Below are 13,506 nucleotides of genomic sequence, written 5' to 3' on the forward strand. Positions count from 1 at the left end.
GCTGACAATTCTGTAACATTGTTGGAAGGATTATGCATTTGAATTTTAAACATTGGATTTAAGTTGATGATTCCTACGGAGGGACCTAAGTCTGGAAGCAAGACTTCTGTCTACCTCATGTCAAATGGTAACTTGGACATTTGGGAAATCTGTTCTCTTTAAACCTGTGGAGAAAGAATGTTTATCACTCTGGTACACACATAACTGGATGTACACTTCTGTTAAAATTTTTCGATAAACTTTAATGGTTCTTTGTAAGGGGATTTATTTTTGAGTCTTGGAGCCTATGGGCAGAATCTACCTTCCAGTCATTTCAGGGAGCATGGATACCTTTTAAATTGTATGGCCTACAATGGAGACCTGCCCTTGGCTATTACAACCCACCATACACATCCATTTTCTTCAAGGAATAAGCTAAGATGCTAAAGAAACCTTTTCTCCCTACTTTTTTCTCCCTTGCCCCTTGTAACTGCTCATCCCCAACAGTGAAAGGATATAGTCAAAAGATACCAAGTACCTTAAAATAATCCCAGTGCTGTGAAAAGTTGTAGTTCAGTATCTAACAAGAGAAATTTTTTGCTGTAAAACCAAGGTAGCACCACTCACTCTAGAGCTCTTCCATTTTGGCCCTGTCTGCCGACACCAGATTTGATGCTGGTTTTGAGTTATAAGGTTGTTACATCTTGTATCACCTTTATGACTAAACCGCACACCATTCCCTCCCTCAAGCCCCCTCAAAGTGCTCTGTGGCGCTTCTCAAATTCCATTAAAATACTGTCACTTTAGGACAAAACTTCCCATGTTTAATGAGCTAATAAGTCTTTTCTTCTCAGAAATAATATGTATGCTACAGAAAAGTATGGTATCAGCTTCAAATGTGGGTGACAAACTCTTATGCCAGGTTACTTTCCAGCCAGAATTGGAGGGGAGGAAGGGAAAGTCTTCAGGGACAAATAGGTAACTGGGATGGGCAGGAAAATGGGGGAAAAGGGAGCTATGCTAATTTGAAAAGGGAAGGAGTCAAAACCAAAATATTTTCTAAAAGAAATGAGAAGTATTGGGGTTTCTATCCAAGAATGAAAGAAAAGAATGTTGAAGATAAGTAGGGGTAAAATATTTGAGTCTCATATATAAAGTGAAAAAGTCTCAATCTTTGTCCTAAATGCAAGGGGAGCCCCAAGATTAAGTAGGAAATCTTTCAATGTTATTCTAAAATTTAGGGGGCTTCATCATTTAACAACAAAAATCTGGATTATCCCAATTCAATAAACACAAGCCATGGACTGGAGCTTCAGGGTGGTCATGGGAGCAAAAAATGGTGGGAAAAGGGCTCTCAAAGAGGTGTAGGTATCTGATGCATGCAGTCGGATACCCCCAAAAGGATGAAAGCGAAGTAATTGGATTTGGTCAAGAGAGCCATTAGCAGCTGAAGTTGACTTCCTGCGACTAACGTTAAGATGAACAGTCCTATGAGGGGAAGGGGATAGGAAAAGGTGGAGGGTAAGTGCCCATCAATTTTAGATGTTTAGATCATAAGATGATAACTGGAGGACTACAGGGTCGCACAGAAGTGTTTTCCTTATTTCTAAGATGAGATGAGCCACTGATAAAAGAAAGGGCCCACTGGGGAGAAGGTGAGGATGCAGGAGGATGAATGTTGATGTGTCTCCTTAGATCAGAGCTTATCTCACCTCCTGACATTGTTAATGTGGGCAAATATCCTCTTGATTTGGGATACGTTTTCTGAAATTAAGAAAATTATTATTGGCTTCCTGAAATTAGAAGAGTATGGATACGACTAAGAGATTTATCATGTTGTCAGGAAATAAATCTTGGAACCATGAAGCCAACCAAGGCACACAAAATAGAGGTGTTGTATTCGTTTCCAAGGGCTGCCATAACAAATTACAAAAAACTGGGTCACTTGAAACAACGGAAATATATTCTCGCACAGTCTTGGAGGCCAGAAGCCCCCAAATCAAAGTGTCATTGGAGTTCATTCCTTCTGGAGGCTCTGAGGGAGAGCTCATTCCATGCCTCGCCCTTAGCACCTGGTGGACGTTGGCAGTCCTTGGCGTTCCTGATTTGTAGGTGTATCAATCCCATCTCTACCTCTGTCTTCATATCACTTCCTCCATGTGTCTCTGTGTCTCAAACTTCCCTTTGCCTTTCTTTTATAGTGACATTTGTTACAGAATTTAGGACACTCCCTAAATCTAGGATGATCCCATCTCAAGAGCCTTAACTTAAAGACAATTGCAAATACCCTTTTCTCAGATAAGGTCACATACAAAGGTTCATGGGTTAGGACTTGGATGTATCTTTTTGGGGGGGAGGTGAGGGGCACTATAAGTATATAATAGAGCATCTCTGTAGCGAACATGAGGCTTCCCATGTGAGACTCATCATTGTAGTGTTTAAGGAACTCTGGCTTGGGGCCAGACAGCCTGGGTTGGAGACCTGGTTTCAACTTAGCAGCTGCGTTGTTTAAAACCTCTGTGCCTTGGCTTTCCCTCTGGAAAAGTGAAATAATACTGTATCATAATACTCATAGGGTTACCATGAACGTTCTGCAGTTAATACAGTTAAAGGGCTAATAGTGCCTGGCCCCCAACTAAATCTTGAGTAAATAAGGCTATGAGTCCCCTATAGTCTTCACCTGTAAATAGACTGCCTCCCCAGCCACCTACCAGTCAGGTGTCTTTGGGCAAAATTAACTACTAATGGGACTTCCCTGGTGGTCCAGTGGGTAAGACTCCATGCTCCCAATTCAGGTAGCCCGGGTTCGATCCCTGGTCGGGAAGCTAGATCCTGCATGTTTACCAAAACTAAGAATCTGCATGCCACAACTAAGAAGCCTGCATGCCACAACGAAGATCCCACATGCTGCAACGAAGACCCGGCACAGCCAAAATGAATAAATAAATATTTAAAAATTTTTTTTTTAATTTTTAATAAAAAAAATTAATGACTAAATCTTCAAATGAAATAATTCAGATAACATTAATCATATACAGATTTGTGTAATTGTGTATGTATGTATTTTAAAAGACTATTAAGATTATAAAAAATGAAGAGAGCTTTTGGGGGTAAGATGAATGTACCAGCCCATTCATGGTCTTCACAGGATTACAACACCATGAGTGGCTTTTCTTTGCTTTAGTCTTCAGTTCACATCGAAAGTTAACCTTTCCTAGCGCTCTCAGGAGCTGTGTAGAAATTTTCACTCCTGGGAGGTGAAAGAACCTTTTGAAATGTTAGTTTTGACTTCTGTGTGCTAGCAATGACGACTTTTTTTTGTTTTACCTACCGTGATACATAGGGGAGCTTTGTGGAGCACATACCAAAGGGTTCTGAGGATAGTAATACTAAATAATAGCACAAGATATGTACAATGAGACACCCCAAAAATCTATTCTTTCCCTGATATGTGCGTTAGTGTCAAAAATGGATGGCTTTTAAAATACAGTGCTTAGATAGCTCTGGAGATCATGTGCAGAATCTTAATACTTAAAAAATATTTATCTATGAATAAGACAAAATTCATAACTCTGCTCATCACTCTCTATATAGTTACATGATATTTTGAGGAACCAGAATTTTTTTTTTTTTTTTTTTTGCGGTACGCGGGCCTCTTACTCTTGTGGCCTCTCCCGTTGCGGAGCACAGGCTCCAGACGCGCAGGCTCAGCGGCCATGGCTCACGGGCCCAGCCACTCCGCGGCATGTGGGATCTTCCCGGACCGCGGCACGAACCCGTGTCCCCTGCATCGGCAGGCGGACTATCAACCACTGCGCCACCAGGGAAGCCCAGGAACCAGAATTTTTAATGCCCAATTTCAGATGCCAGTTGCAATCTTCTCAGCTCAGCATTCAATTTATTTAAACTTTGCTATGAAAACTTATTCATCTACGTGTGACACGTTTTGATCCCTATCTTTAATACTACATTTTTATGCCAAAGTTCCAATATGAATTTCTGAGCTAGATAATAACATTGTTTTTAAATTTTAATGAGATATAGTTGATTTACAGTATTATATGTTTCAGATGTACAAGAGTGATTCACAGTTTTTAAAGATTATACTCCATTTATAGTTATTATAAAATATTGGCTATATTCCCCATGCTGTACAATATATCCTTGTAGCTTTTTTATTTCATACATAGTATCAATAGTTTGTACCTATAATCACATTAAATGTTATCAGATATCAACTACTTAAAGAAACATCTGGTAAATACCCTCTTGGTATTTTGGAAACTACAAAGGAAACAGTCCTACCCACTCCCCTGCTGTCAGAGTTCAGTCTAACAGAGAAAAAAGAACAAAATGAGTCTGAAGAACTACGCTCCCAAATCACGGGTTGTGGGCCTATTAGGACATAAAGTCTGGGTTTGCTATGTTATGATCTCATTATGCCTCTAAACTCTGCCCACAGGTGTCTGCAGCAGGTTATGTTTGTTTGAGACGTCTCCATCGGGGATCGCTGGGTGTCACTAAGTGTCTGCTGGTGCTGGAGTTGGCTGTCTGCCTCCTTGCCATGTCTAACGAAGCAGAAACGAGTGCAACTAATGGTCAGCCTGACCAACAGGCCGCACCAAAGGCACCGTCAAAGAAGGAAAAGAAGAAAGGTATGGAGAGGTCCTCTTGAGGCCAATGAGGGGAGCTAGTGGTGGTTACCAGTGACGAAGTGTGACGTTCAAGGCAAAGTAAGAGCTGGCCCTTGCCTTAATTCAATCTCAGCCAAGTGTCAACTTTTCCTAAACAAGAAAGTAAGACTTTGGCAGAGGAGATTGGTCCGATCCATATACAATAAGACGTATCTCTGAACTCTGTGGTTGCACCAATTTGGGTCCTGCTGGGAAGCTTTCATACATCTTGTTCAGTTGGGAAATGCAACTATCAAGTATTACATGGTTATCTTTCAGTAACCTATATACCACTTTGCTTTACTGAAGTAGCCGTTTTATAAAAAATCAAGATCTTTATTTTATGACACCCTCTTCTTTTGACCTGAAGTACCACTAGAAAGTGTCAGCATCCTTAATCATTCATAGTTTGAGAATATGCTGTGATTTCCTTGCCTTTCATGTCCACGCTTTAGAAATGGGAATGAGAAGAGAAGCAGAAGAAGTTCTAAAGATGGATAATTGTCTTAGTTATTTCCAAGGGAATTTACCCACAATTCTCTTTCACTTTATTGACAATTCAAAGATGCTAGTAAATTGTGCAGTGGCTTGTTTTCCTTTCATTAAAAAAAAAAAAGTATTATCCTCCTTATATTCTTTTTAAAAAATATTTTTAAAACTATGCTGAAGAATATCCCCCAATCCCATCTCACATATTCCCGTAAGTTTCCCATAACTCAGCCCAGTCTTTTTTTTTTTTTTGCATCTTTTTTTTTTTTTTTTGCGGTACGCAGGCCTCTCACTGTTGTGGCCTCTCCCGTTGCAGAGGCAGAGGCTCCGGACGCACAGGCTCAGCAGCCATGGCTCACGGGCCCAGCCGCTCCGCGGCATGTGGAATCTTCCCGGACCGGGGCACGAACCCGCGTCCCCTGCATCGGGAGGCGGACTCTCAACCACTGCACCACCAGGGAAGCCCCCAGGCTGCATCTTTAAGAGTTTATTTTCTCTCTGCCCCAATGCCATACACAGTTTTACACAGTGTGATTTTTTTTACTCAAAGGAAGTAAGGATAAGGGTAGAATATTGCATATTTGATCAATTGTAGAATAATCAAGATATTTACTACTCAGATTTTTAGATCCTGGGGCATATTTGGTCATACCTGGGGCTGATATTTCAATACATTTATAAACTTTATCCTCTATTTCGTTCTTTTCTCAGGCACTGAAAAGACAGATGAATATCTTTTGGCCAGATTCAAAGGGGATGGTGTGAAATACAAGGCCAAGCTAATCGGCATTGATGATGTGCCCGATGCAAGAGGGGATAAAATGAGCCAAGATTCTATGATGAAACTAAAGGTGAAGGGGAAAAGCATACTTTGTCTCTATCTTAAGCAAATACGCAGCAGAGGAAATGATATTAGAAGTTTGTATTTACCTATATCTCAATTATTTGAAAGAAAAACTTTTCTAATCACGTAATTGATCCAGTGGTGCTGCATTTTATGAGAAGCCATGGGTTTGTTTGCATATATTGAGTGCTGTCTAGAGACCTGATTTAATCAAGTGTAGCAGGACCCTAGATGCCTTTTCCTTTGAGAAGACCAACTTTCTGAGCCTGGAAGTATTCAGGTAAAATTCAGGAGTCGGCTTCGAAACTGGTGTTCTTTAGTGTTAGCCCTTTGGTTTTTTTAAAATTTTAAATTCTAATATTGCCATGCTGTGAAACTAATTAAGGAAGTAATACTCATTAACTAAGACAAGGCCTAGAAGGAACATCTTTGAATATGTTTGAAGATCTCTGGTCCAGTCTTCTTGTCTTTGCCAATGACTGTTTGGAGGCCAAGGGAATGAGGACTTGTCCAAGTTCACAGAGCTGACCAGTAATTGCCTGGCTCAATGCCTTCTATTTCATCCTGCTGTCTCTTATGAAAGATGCCTAATCCTTTCATAGATGGTAAACCAAGCTGAAAACAAAGCTGATTGCCTTTTAAAATTTGAGAGTCAGAAGCATCATAGCGTTCTTTTAACTAGATTTTTCTTGTTTTCCCAATTTCATCAGGGAATGGCGGCAGCTGCTCGGTCTCAGGGACAACACAAACAAAGGATCTGGGTCAACATTTCTCTTTCTGGAATAAAAATCATTGATGAGAAAACTGGGGTAAGAATTCACTTTCACTGACACCTTTCTGACCACCTGAGTCTGACAAATAATTTGTGACATAAATTTCAGCTCTCCTTTTCCCTTTTCAAAATTCTGTAGGGAAAAAAAAAATTACATATTACTGCACTCCTCCAGAAGTAACAGGCAAAAAACAGATAGGGTAGGAGGTGAGGGGTCAAGATACTTTATTTTGAAACTTTTTTCCTATAATAGATGTGGACCTCAAGTCTATAAGTCTAACCTAAACACTGGTATGCCATGGATATCAGTTAGGTATTTTTTGGACCAAGATATACAGCACGAGATCAACTCTAACCACTGGCTTGTGATGCTATCATAGATCTATGTATGGGTCTCATTTTAATATAAGGTCACGGGTGAACTTACTGCCTAACCAAACAGAATACTATCTGAAACACATCTTCTTTTTTCTCTCCTTCTCTCTTTTCCCTTCCTCTTTACCCCATAGATGTAAGCTTGCTCATTTTTTGGGGTTACTCTTATTCTATCACATGAACAGTCTTGCTTATTTTGTGTTTGTTTGTTTGGGCCTTATCAAAAGCTATCATACTTCAAGTCTTCTGGGACTCTTTTCCCTCTACTCAATATAACATCATAAGATTCATCTGCTTAAAATGTTTTTCATTGCTGCACAATAGTTTATTGTATCAGGATACTGTGGGAAGACCTCAAGTTACTATTCAACCCTTCCTAGAGATTCCCATTATCTAATATGCAAAATCCATTGGTCAAACTTAGGGCTCTGGAACCCTGGTACACGCTCACCCACCCTGCTGTCCTCATGCACTGCTGTCTCCACTGTCCCTTATCTTTTGACTCTTGTTTTCACAAGCCTGCCAGAGAATGGTGGCACTTTTCCCACACAAGCATTCTCTCACTCCCAAACCTCCTAAGATGCCCAATCTAAACTTTTCAGTGGTCTTAGGTGCTTGGAAACAAAAGTCAAGACACATTCTGAGCATCTACAAATATGCATGAAGAGTTGAGCCCTACCATCTACTTGAAAGGGTCAAGAGAAACGGGGGAGGGGAATAGCAGGGAAAGCACTGCTAAACCAATAAGCCCTGCCACATGAAACTCCTGTATAATGACGTGGACATCTGTGTGATGTTGACAAATACTTGATGACAGAATCTGGTGACCTCCAGAATGTATTGGGGGTAACTGTACCAATAATACTTAGGAGGGTTCTCTGGCCAGTCTGAGGCAGTCAAAGGATCCTTGTGAACACTCCTCTAGCTTAATTATGCTATTCACTTGAGTTTGTTGAGTTGAGAAAGTAGACCTCCCTGGAATGCTTTAGAGGTGATATGTTCCATCTTCGCTTTAGAAATTCTTGGTCTCCTAATCCTCGGTCCTTCCTTGCGATGTGGCATCACGTCTTTGCGATAGAGAGAATCAAGTATAGATAGTTTAAGAAGGATCATTCTTTCTATTTCTGTTTTCTACTCTTTGTTGTTAGGTTTTTTGTTTTTTGTTTTCCACTTTTGAGCCCTTCCTAGCAAGGATAAATGTAGCAGTAGCCTTCAACCAGGAGTGAAAAAATCTTCAAATGTTTTAGCCTTCTCATATATGCCTTGGTATCTGATGCTTAGTTGTGCTCCAGAGAGAATCTACAGATAGATTCTAGTTTTCTCAATACACCATTTTTGATGTCCCTTTTTTAGGTAATAGAGCATGAACACCCAGTAAATAAGATTTCTTTCATTGCCCGTGATGTGACAGACAACCGAGCATTTGGTTATGTGTGTGGAGGGGAAGGCCAACACCAGTTTTTTGCCATAAAAACAGGGCAACAGGTAAGCTCTAAGCCTTGAGGTATACCTGGAGGGGGACTTGAACATGAGAGTGTGTGTCTCTCAACTAGAGAGCTTACTGGAAACAATTGGATGTAGGAGGACTAAACAGTACCTCAGAGGATGACTATCTTTAATTAGTCTAAGGAATCTTCTTTAAATGTCATTGATACCCATGTAGTGTGTGGCACAAGCATTGTTAGAACGGACCTTCTCATAAGATCATTGCTGATTTTAGAACGATAGTCAATTATTCCCAGAAATCTTGAAAGGACTTGGAAAATTATCATTGTGCTTCTTGTTTTATCTAAGTATTTTATGTATATGAGGGCTGGGGTGGGAGTGGTGGTGATCTTCCACAAACCAGGGGAGGGTAGGAAGGAGCTTTAAGAGAAAGGAAGGAAACATTACTAATCAGAACTGATGGGGGACAAAGGGAAGAAAATAGTAAGATTAAAATTCTGATAAAGATGCTTTCTCTTGCTTCAGGCTGAGCCACTAGTTGTTGATCTTAAAGACCTTTTCCAAGTTATCTATAATGTAAAGAAAAAGGAAGAAGAAAAGAAAAAGGTAAGTCCTATCTAATACAGGCTCTATTAGACTTAATACAACATTCAAGACCATGTCTGAACATTATGTGAACGCATGGCCTGCCTGGAGTGTTGGCGTCTATGTGGCTCTTCAAAGTATAGAAAGTGATATAATTTTTGTTCTTCCCAATAGGGCAATATTTGGATGTTATAGTTAGGCCCTTCTGATTTCTAGTGCCTGACTCTTGTATTTTCTCCCTATAAACTTCACATTGATTCCAGGACTACCAAGTCCAATAACGCTATTCAAATCCAGTATTGATATGAAAAGGGGAGGAGAATGTAGGGCAGAAATAATATGCAAGACTCTCTCTTGCTTTCTCTTTGTGAACCCATAGGTATATTTATTCCTTTATTTAATTCTCTTTAACTATAATTTACTAAGATCACTGAATTTGTGTCTTTCTTTTTAGATGGAAGAAGCCAGCAAAGCAGTAGAGGTAAAACCGCATCTTTACTTCTCGTGAATTGCACGTGTGATGTGTATAAGCCCTTGTTTGCCACCTGCCCAAGCAGGCTTCCCTCCTAGTTTTATTACTATGTGTTCATGACCCTTCTGGTCATAGAAGATGTACAGTTGAATGACTAGTGCCAAAATCTAAACTTCTTAGCAAGCCAATACACTAGGAAATTAAACTGTGTAGGGAAGACTCACCAACTAAACCTTTAATATTTGCCATCTTTTCAGAATGGGAGTGAGGCCCTAATGAATCTTGATGACCAAGCTTGCAAACTGAAATTGGTACGTATGTGATTTTTTATGATTCTTACTTACCTGAACACGGGATTTGCTTCCTAAAGATGTTGTTAATAAAATCCAGTTGCGACAACTCTTTCCCTAACTGTTAGTATAACATTTATGTCAATATACAAAGTGATCTTTTTAGTAAACACTCTGAATCTAATCCAAATACTTTTTTAAAAGTGTACATCAGGTGGATTTGTTTGGGGACTTGTCTACACTTCCTGACCTAAATAACCTAATATCAAATCTGTATTAGTTAAGTGAAAATCCAGTTGTGACAACTATTTTCCTAAACTTTAGTTTAGGAAACAATTACAACAATATACAAAATCATCTTTTTTAATAGACACATCTGAATCTAATCAAAATACTTTTTTAAGGGTGTTGACCAGATGGATTTGTTTGGGGACATGTCTACACCTCCTGACCTAAGTAGTCCAACAGTAAGTGTCTGTTTTTAAATTTGCAATGTAATGGAAATGACATCTATAACTCAAACTGGCAATTAACCAGAAATCTTGAGCATCTCATTGAAACTTGGAAGGTGACTGCTGATTTTTCTGCATAAAGTGTAAATGGCTACTAGAACAAATTTGCATCTTAAGTCACCACGGGAGCCTATCAGCACTACTTCAGATACATTAATATTGCTTAGAAGTTAAATCTGAGCAATAGGTCAGGCAATGTAGTCCATCTGGGTATTACTTAGGATCAGAAGGAGGAGCTGAATATTAGTCCTTGATGTAAGCCTACTTGAAGGAAACATGTTTGTTAGATGACTAATTGTATAGACTCCTGGCCTCTTCATTATTTTTTTTTTCTATTCTTTCTGTTGTGATTTAGCAGCATAAGCTTGGTGTAAAATAAGACTTAAAACAAGAGGCTCAGTTATATTTAACCAAAGCTTGTCTTTGTTAAAAAAGTTGCTCATCCTTTACAGGATATTGTAGTATATCAAGTCTTATTATTGATTGATCTGTAACAACTCTGTGAGAATGGAGCAGTAGTTTTCTTTCCAAATAAGGAAGTGGTGATTCAAAAAAACTCTCATTTACCCAAGCAGAGGTCCAGTTTCAAGGCTTAAGCCTAAGTCTCAGACCTTCCAAAACAGTCCTCAAGTGAAATTGCCTGTAATTTTGAATGACTTCTTACAACTTATTTTATTTATTTAACAGTTTCTTGAGTACCTGCTGTTTGCAGGGCACAATGTCAATGACATCATGGAGTTTACTGTCTAGCAGGGAGACCAACATTAAAACTTATCACAAAGCCTAACAGTTGATGTTACTTACAAGGTATTTATCCAGTTTAGAGGTTCAGGTAATGCCTCTTGAGTAAGTGAGTTTCTGGACTTGAACATAAAAGATGAGAAGGTAATAACTAGACAAAAAGGGTATCAGTCTAGAACGTTGGGGAGAATGTTTCTCTAGGGGTCACCTATATCAGGGAATTATCAAGCAAGCCTCTGTGACCAAGAGGGTCATAGGAATTAAAGCAGCAGCAGATTGAGGACTAAAAGTCTCACTTGCTGGAGTACTGCAGAGAATGGCATGCCTATGCGATTTCACACAAATGCCCAGGCCCAGTGAGACGGGTAGGAGCAGGGACTGCAGACCCTCTTCTCTACCCCTCCTTTTATGAGAATCACAATGCATAATATAGCGTTTAGAGATCCTAAAAAGCCCGCATTAGAGAAGCCCATTTAATATTCTTTCAAGTAGTGAGTCCTAACTCGTTTGTCTGTAAAACTTTTTGTAAAACCTTATGTTTGTCTGTAAAACATAAAATGTTTTTCGTAACATTTGTTACCATTGTAAGGATAAACTTTTTGAAATACCAGATTTGATAATCCTGACAGGTCCATCGTAGATCTGAGGTTTTTTGATTCCTAGGCAACTTTGCCCCTCCTCCGTGAGTAGCTCCCTTCCCAAAGTAAATTGACTTCTGAATGACCTTCATTCCAAGTATTACTGACATTGAAACCAGTAGTATATTAAAAGAGATCAAAACACTCAAGCTATGATGTAGAATTCCAGTGGAATAGGCAAGGAGGCACTGACTGTTTAATCTGCTTCTGTAGACTTCTAGAAAGTTCTAAAAAAGGAAATGGAAAACAACACGAGTAATCTTGAGTCTCATTATTATGAGACCTTACGCATTCTAAGAATTTTTGGCTTGTTGAAATAAAAGGCAAGTTTTAGCTAAACTAACAATAAATTAAAATGATAAATACCATCAAAGTGATGGTATCTGATAAGTAAAAGAATGCTAATGGCGCTAATTATGTGCTAGTTAGACTTTGCCAGTGTGTTCTTACATACTGACTCCATATTCATAGGTCACGAAATAGATTTATCTCTACTTGATAAAACCAGCATGTTTAAAAATTTTGAAATCTCACATCAGTTGCTCTGGAAGAGATGAAGAAAGGCAGAAATCTAAATTAGCTAGACCTTATTAGTGGTTCCCTAACCCAGCTACCCTTCCCCCAACATTTATACAAAATAGTTTTCTGCATTTCAAGTAAAGCTCATGTTGCAAACTAAGTAACATACCTTAGAATGTAATTTTTTTCGCCAAACCACTTGAACAATATTCTTCCATACTGTATCTCAAAAAAAAAAAGGAAAGAAAAAAAGACCAAAAAGACATGATCTCTAACTTTAAAAACTTGACCGTTTGAAAGCATAGTTATTATGAAAAGAACATAAAGTGTGGTTTCCCCATTAAATCTGGTATGGGGATGGGTATCAGGGCACAAAGCACAGTGTCATATATACGTAAGATGCCATGGGTGGGCACAGGTGAAGCTGAAATAGAAGGATCAATGGGAAAAAGCTTTGTAAAGAACCTGAACTTGAGTTGGGTCTTTGAAGTATGTAGGAAAGTAGAGTAGTAGTTAGGCTAAAAGTAAACGAGGTCTCCTGGTGGGTCATTTTGAAAGTCTGGCTAATGGAGATTATTTTAATACTGGGGAGTAGCAGGAAGTCACTGAAGGCTTTGAGTAAGGAGGTCCAGGATTTGGTAGGCTGGAATGGTTAGGCAAGATGAGCTACCTGCAGAAGAGCTAGTCTAGAACTTTGTATTTTAAACCTTGTCTGTGCAGACACACCTTCTTGGTTGCCTGCTTGACCCTCTTACTGGAGCCCCTTAACAGCAGGGACTATATTTCATGCTCAGTTCTTGTCTCTCAGGTGCTTACATGACGGCCAAGTGGATGCAGTGTTTACAGTACAGCAGAGAATTAAAGAAATGCTGACCAAGGGGGTGGACGAGAAGTCTTACATCTTTCAGTTGTAGTCTATGAATCAGACTCTTAATCTTGGATTAACAACGACCTCAACCTGAGGAGAGCCTTATACATTTTACTTATAGGGTGACTATTCAGAAGTCTAACATTGTGGTTCCTGTTTGGTGTCCTAAGGACTTCTTCTGAAGTAAATGAAGGAGAACTCTACCAGCTGTGAACACCCAACTGTTCTAACCCAGAGGTGGCTCATAATAAATGAATAAATATTACAATCACAAGCTTTCATAATACATTTTGTCCTACCTTT

At 39.3% G+C, this 13,506-nt stretch overlaps 1 protein-coding gene across 9 annotated transcripts in view; it reads left to right on the forward strand.

Annotated features, from left to right (window-relative positions):
• Window positions 1-13,506, forward strand: part of DAB2 (DAB adaptor protein 2) — a 52,918-nt gene that overhangs the window by 25,591 nt on the left and 13,821 nt on the right. For 7 of the 9 annotated variants that reach the window (XM_027101220.1, XM_027101216.1, XM_027101223.1 and 4 more), the window contains exons 2-9: window positions 4,442-4,634; window positions 5,853-5,992; window positions 6,696-6,794; window positions 8,486-8,617; window positions 9,104-9,184; window positions 9,618-9,644; window positions 9,893-9,946; window positions 10,330-10,392. In XM_027101220.1, coding sequence (XP_026957021.1) covers window positions 4,544-4,634; window positions 5,853-5,992; window positions 6,696-6,794; window positions 8,486-8,617; window positions 9,104-9,184; window positions 9,618-9,644; window positions 9,893-9,946; window positions 10,330-10,392 — 687 coding nt within the window. In that variant the 5' untranslated portion in view covers window positions 4,442-4,543. The remainder of the gene's footprint in view (window positions 1-4,441; window positions 4,635-5,852; window positions 5,993-6,695; window positions 6,795-8,485; window positions 8,618-9,103; window positions 9,185-9,617; window positions 9,645-9,892; window positions 9,947-10,329; window positions 10,393-13,506) is intronic. The other 2 variants (XM_027101221.1, XM_027101222.1) reach the window with 1 other exon arrangement.

Source organism: Aethalodelphis obliquidens, unplaced genomic scaffold (genome assembly GCF_003676395.1).
Source record: "Aethalodelphis obliquidens isolate GAN/ISIS:26980383/991018 unplaced genomic scaffold, ASM367639v1 scaffold4, whole genome shotgun sequence".
Lineage (NCBI taxonomy): Eukaryota > Metazoa > Chordata > Mammalia > Artiodactyla > Delphinidae > Aethalodelphis > Aethalodelphis obliquidens.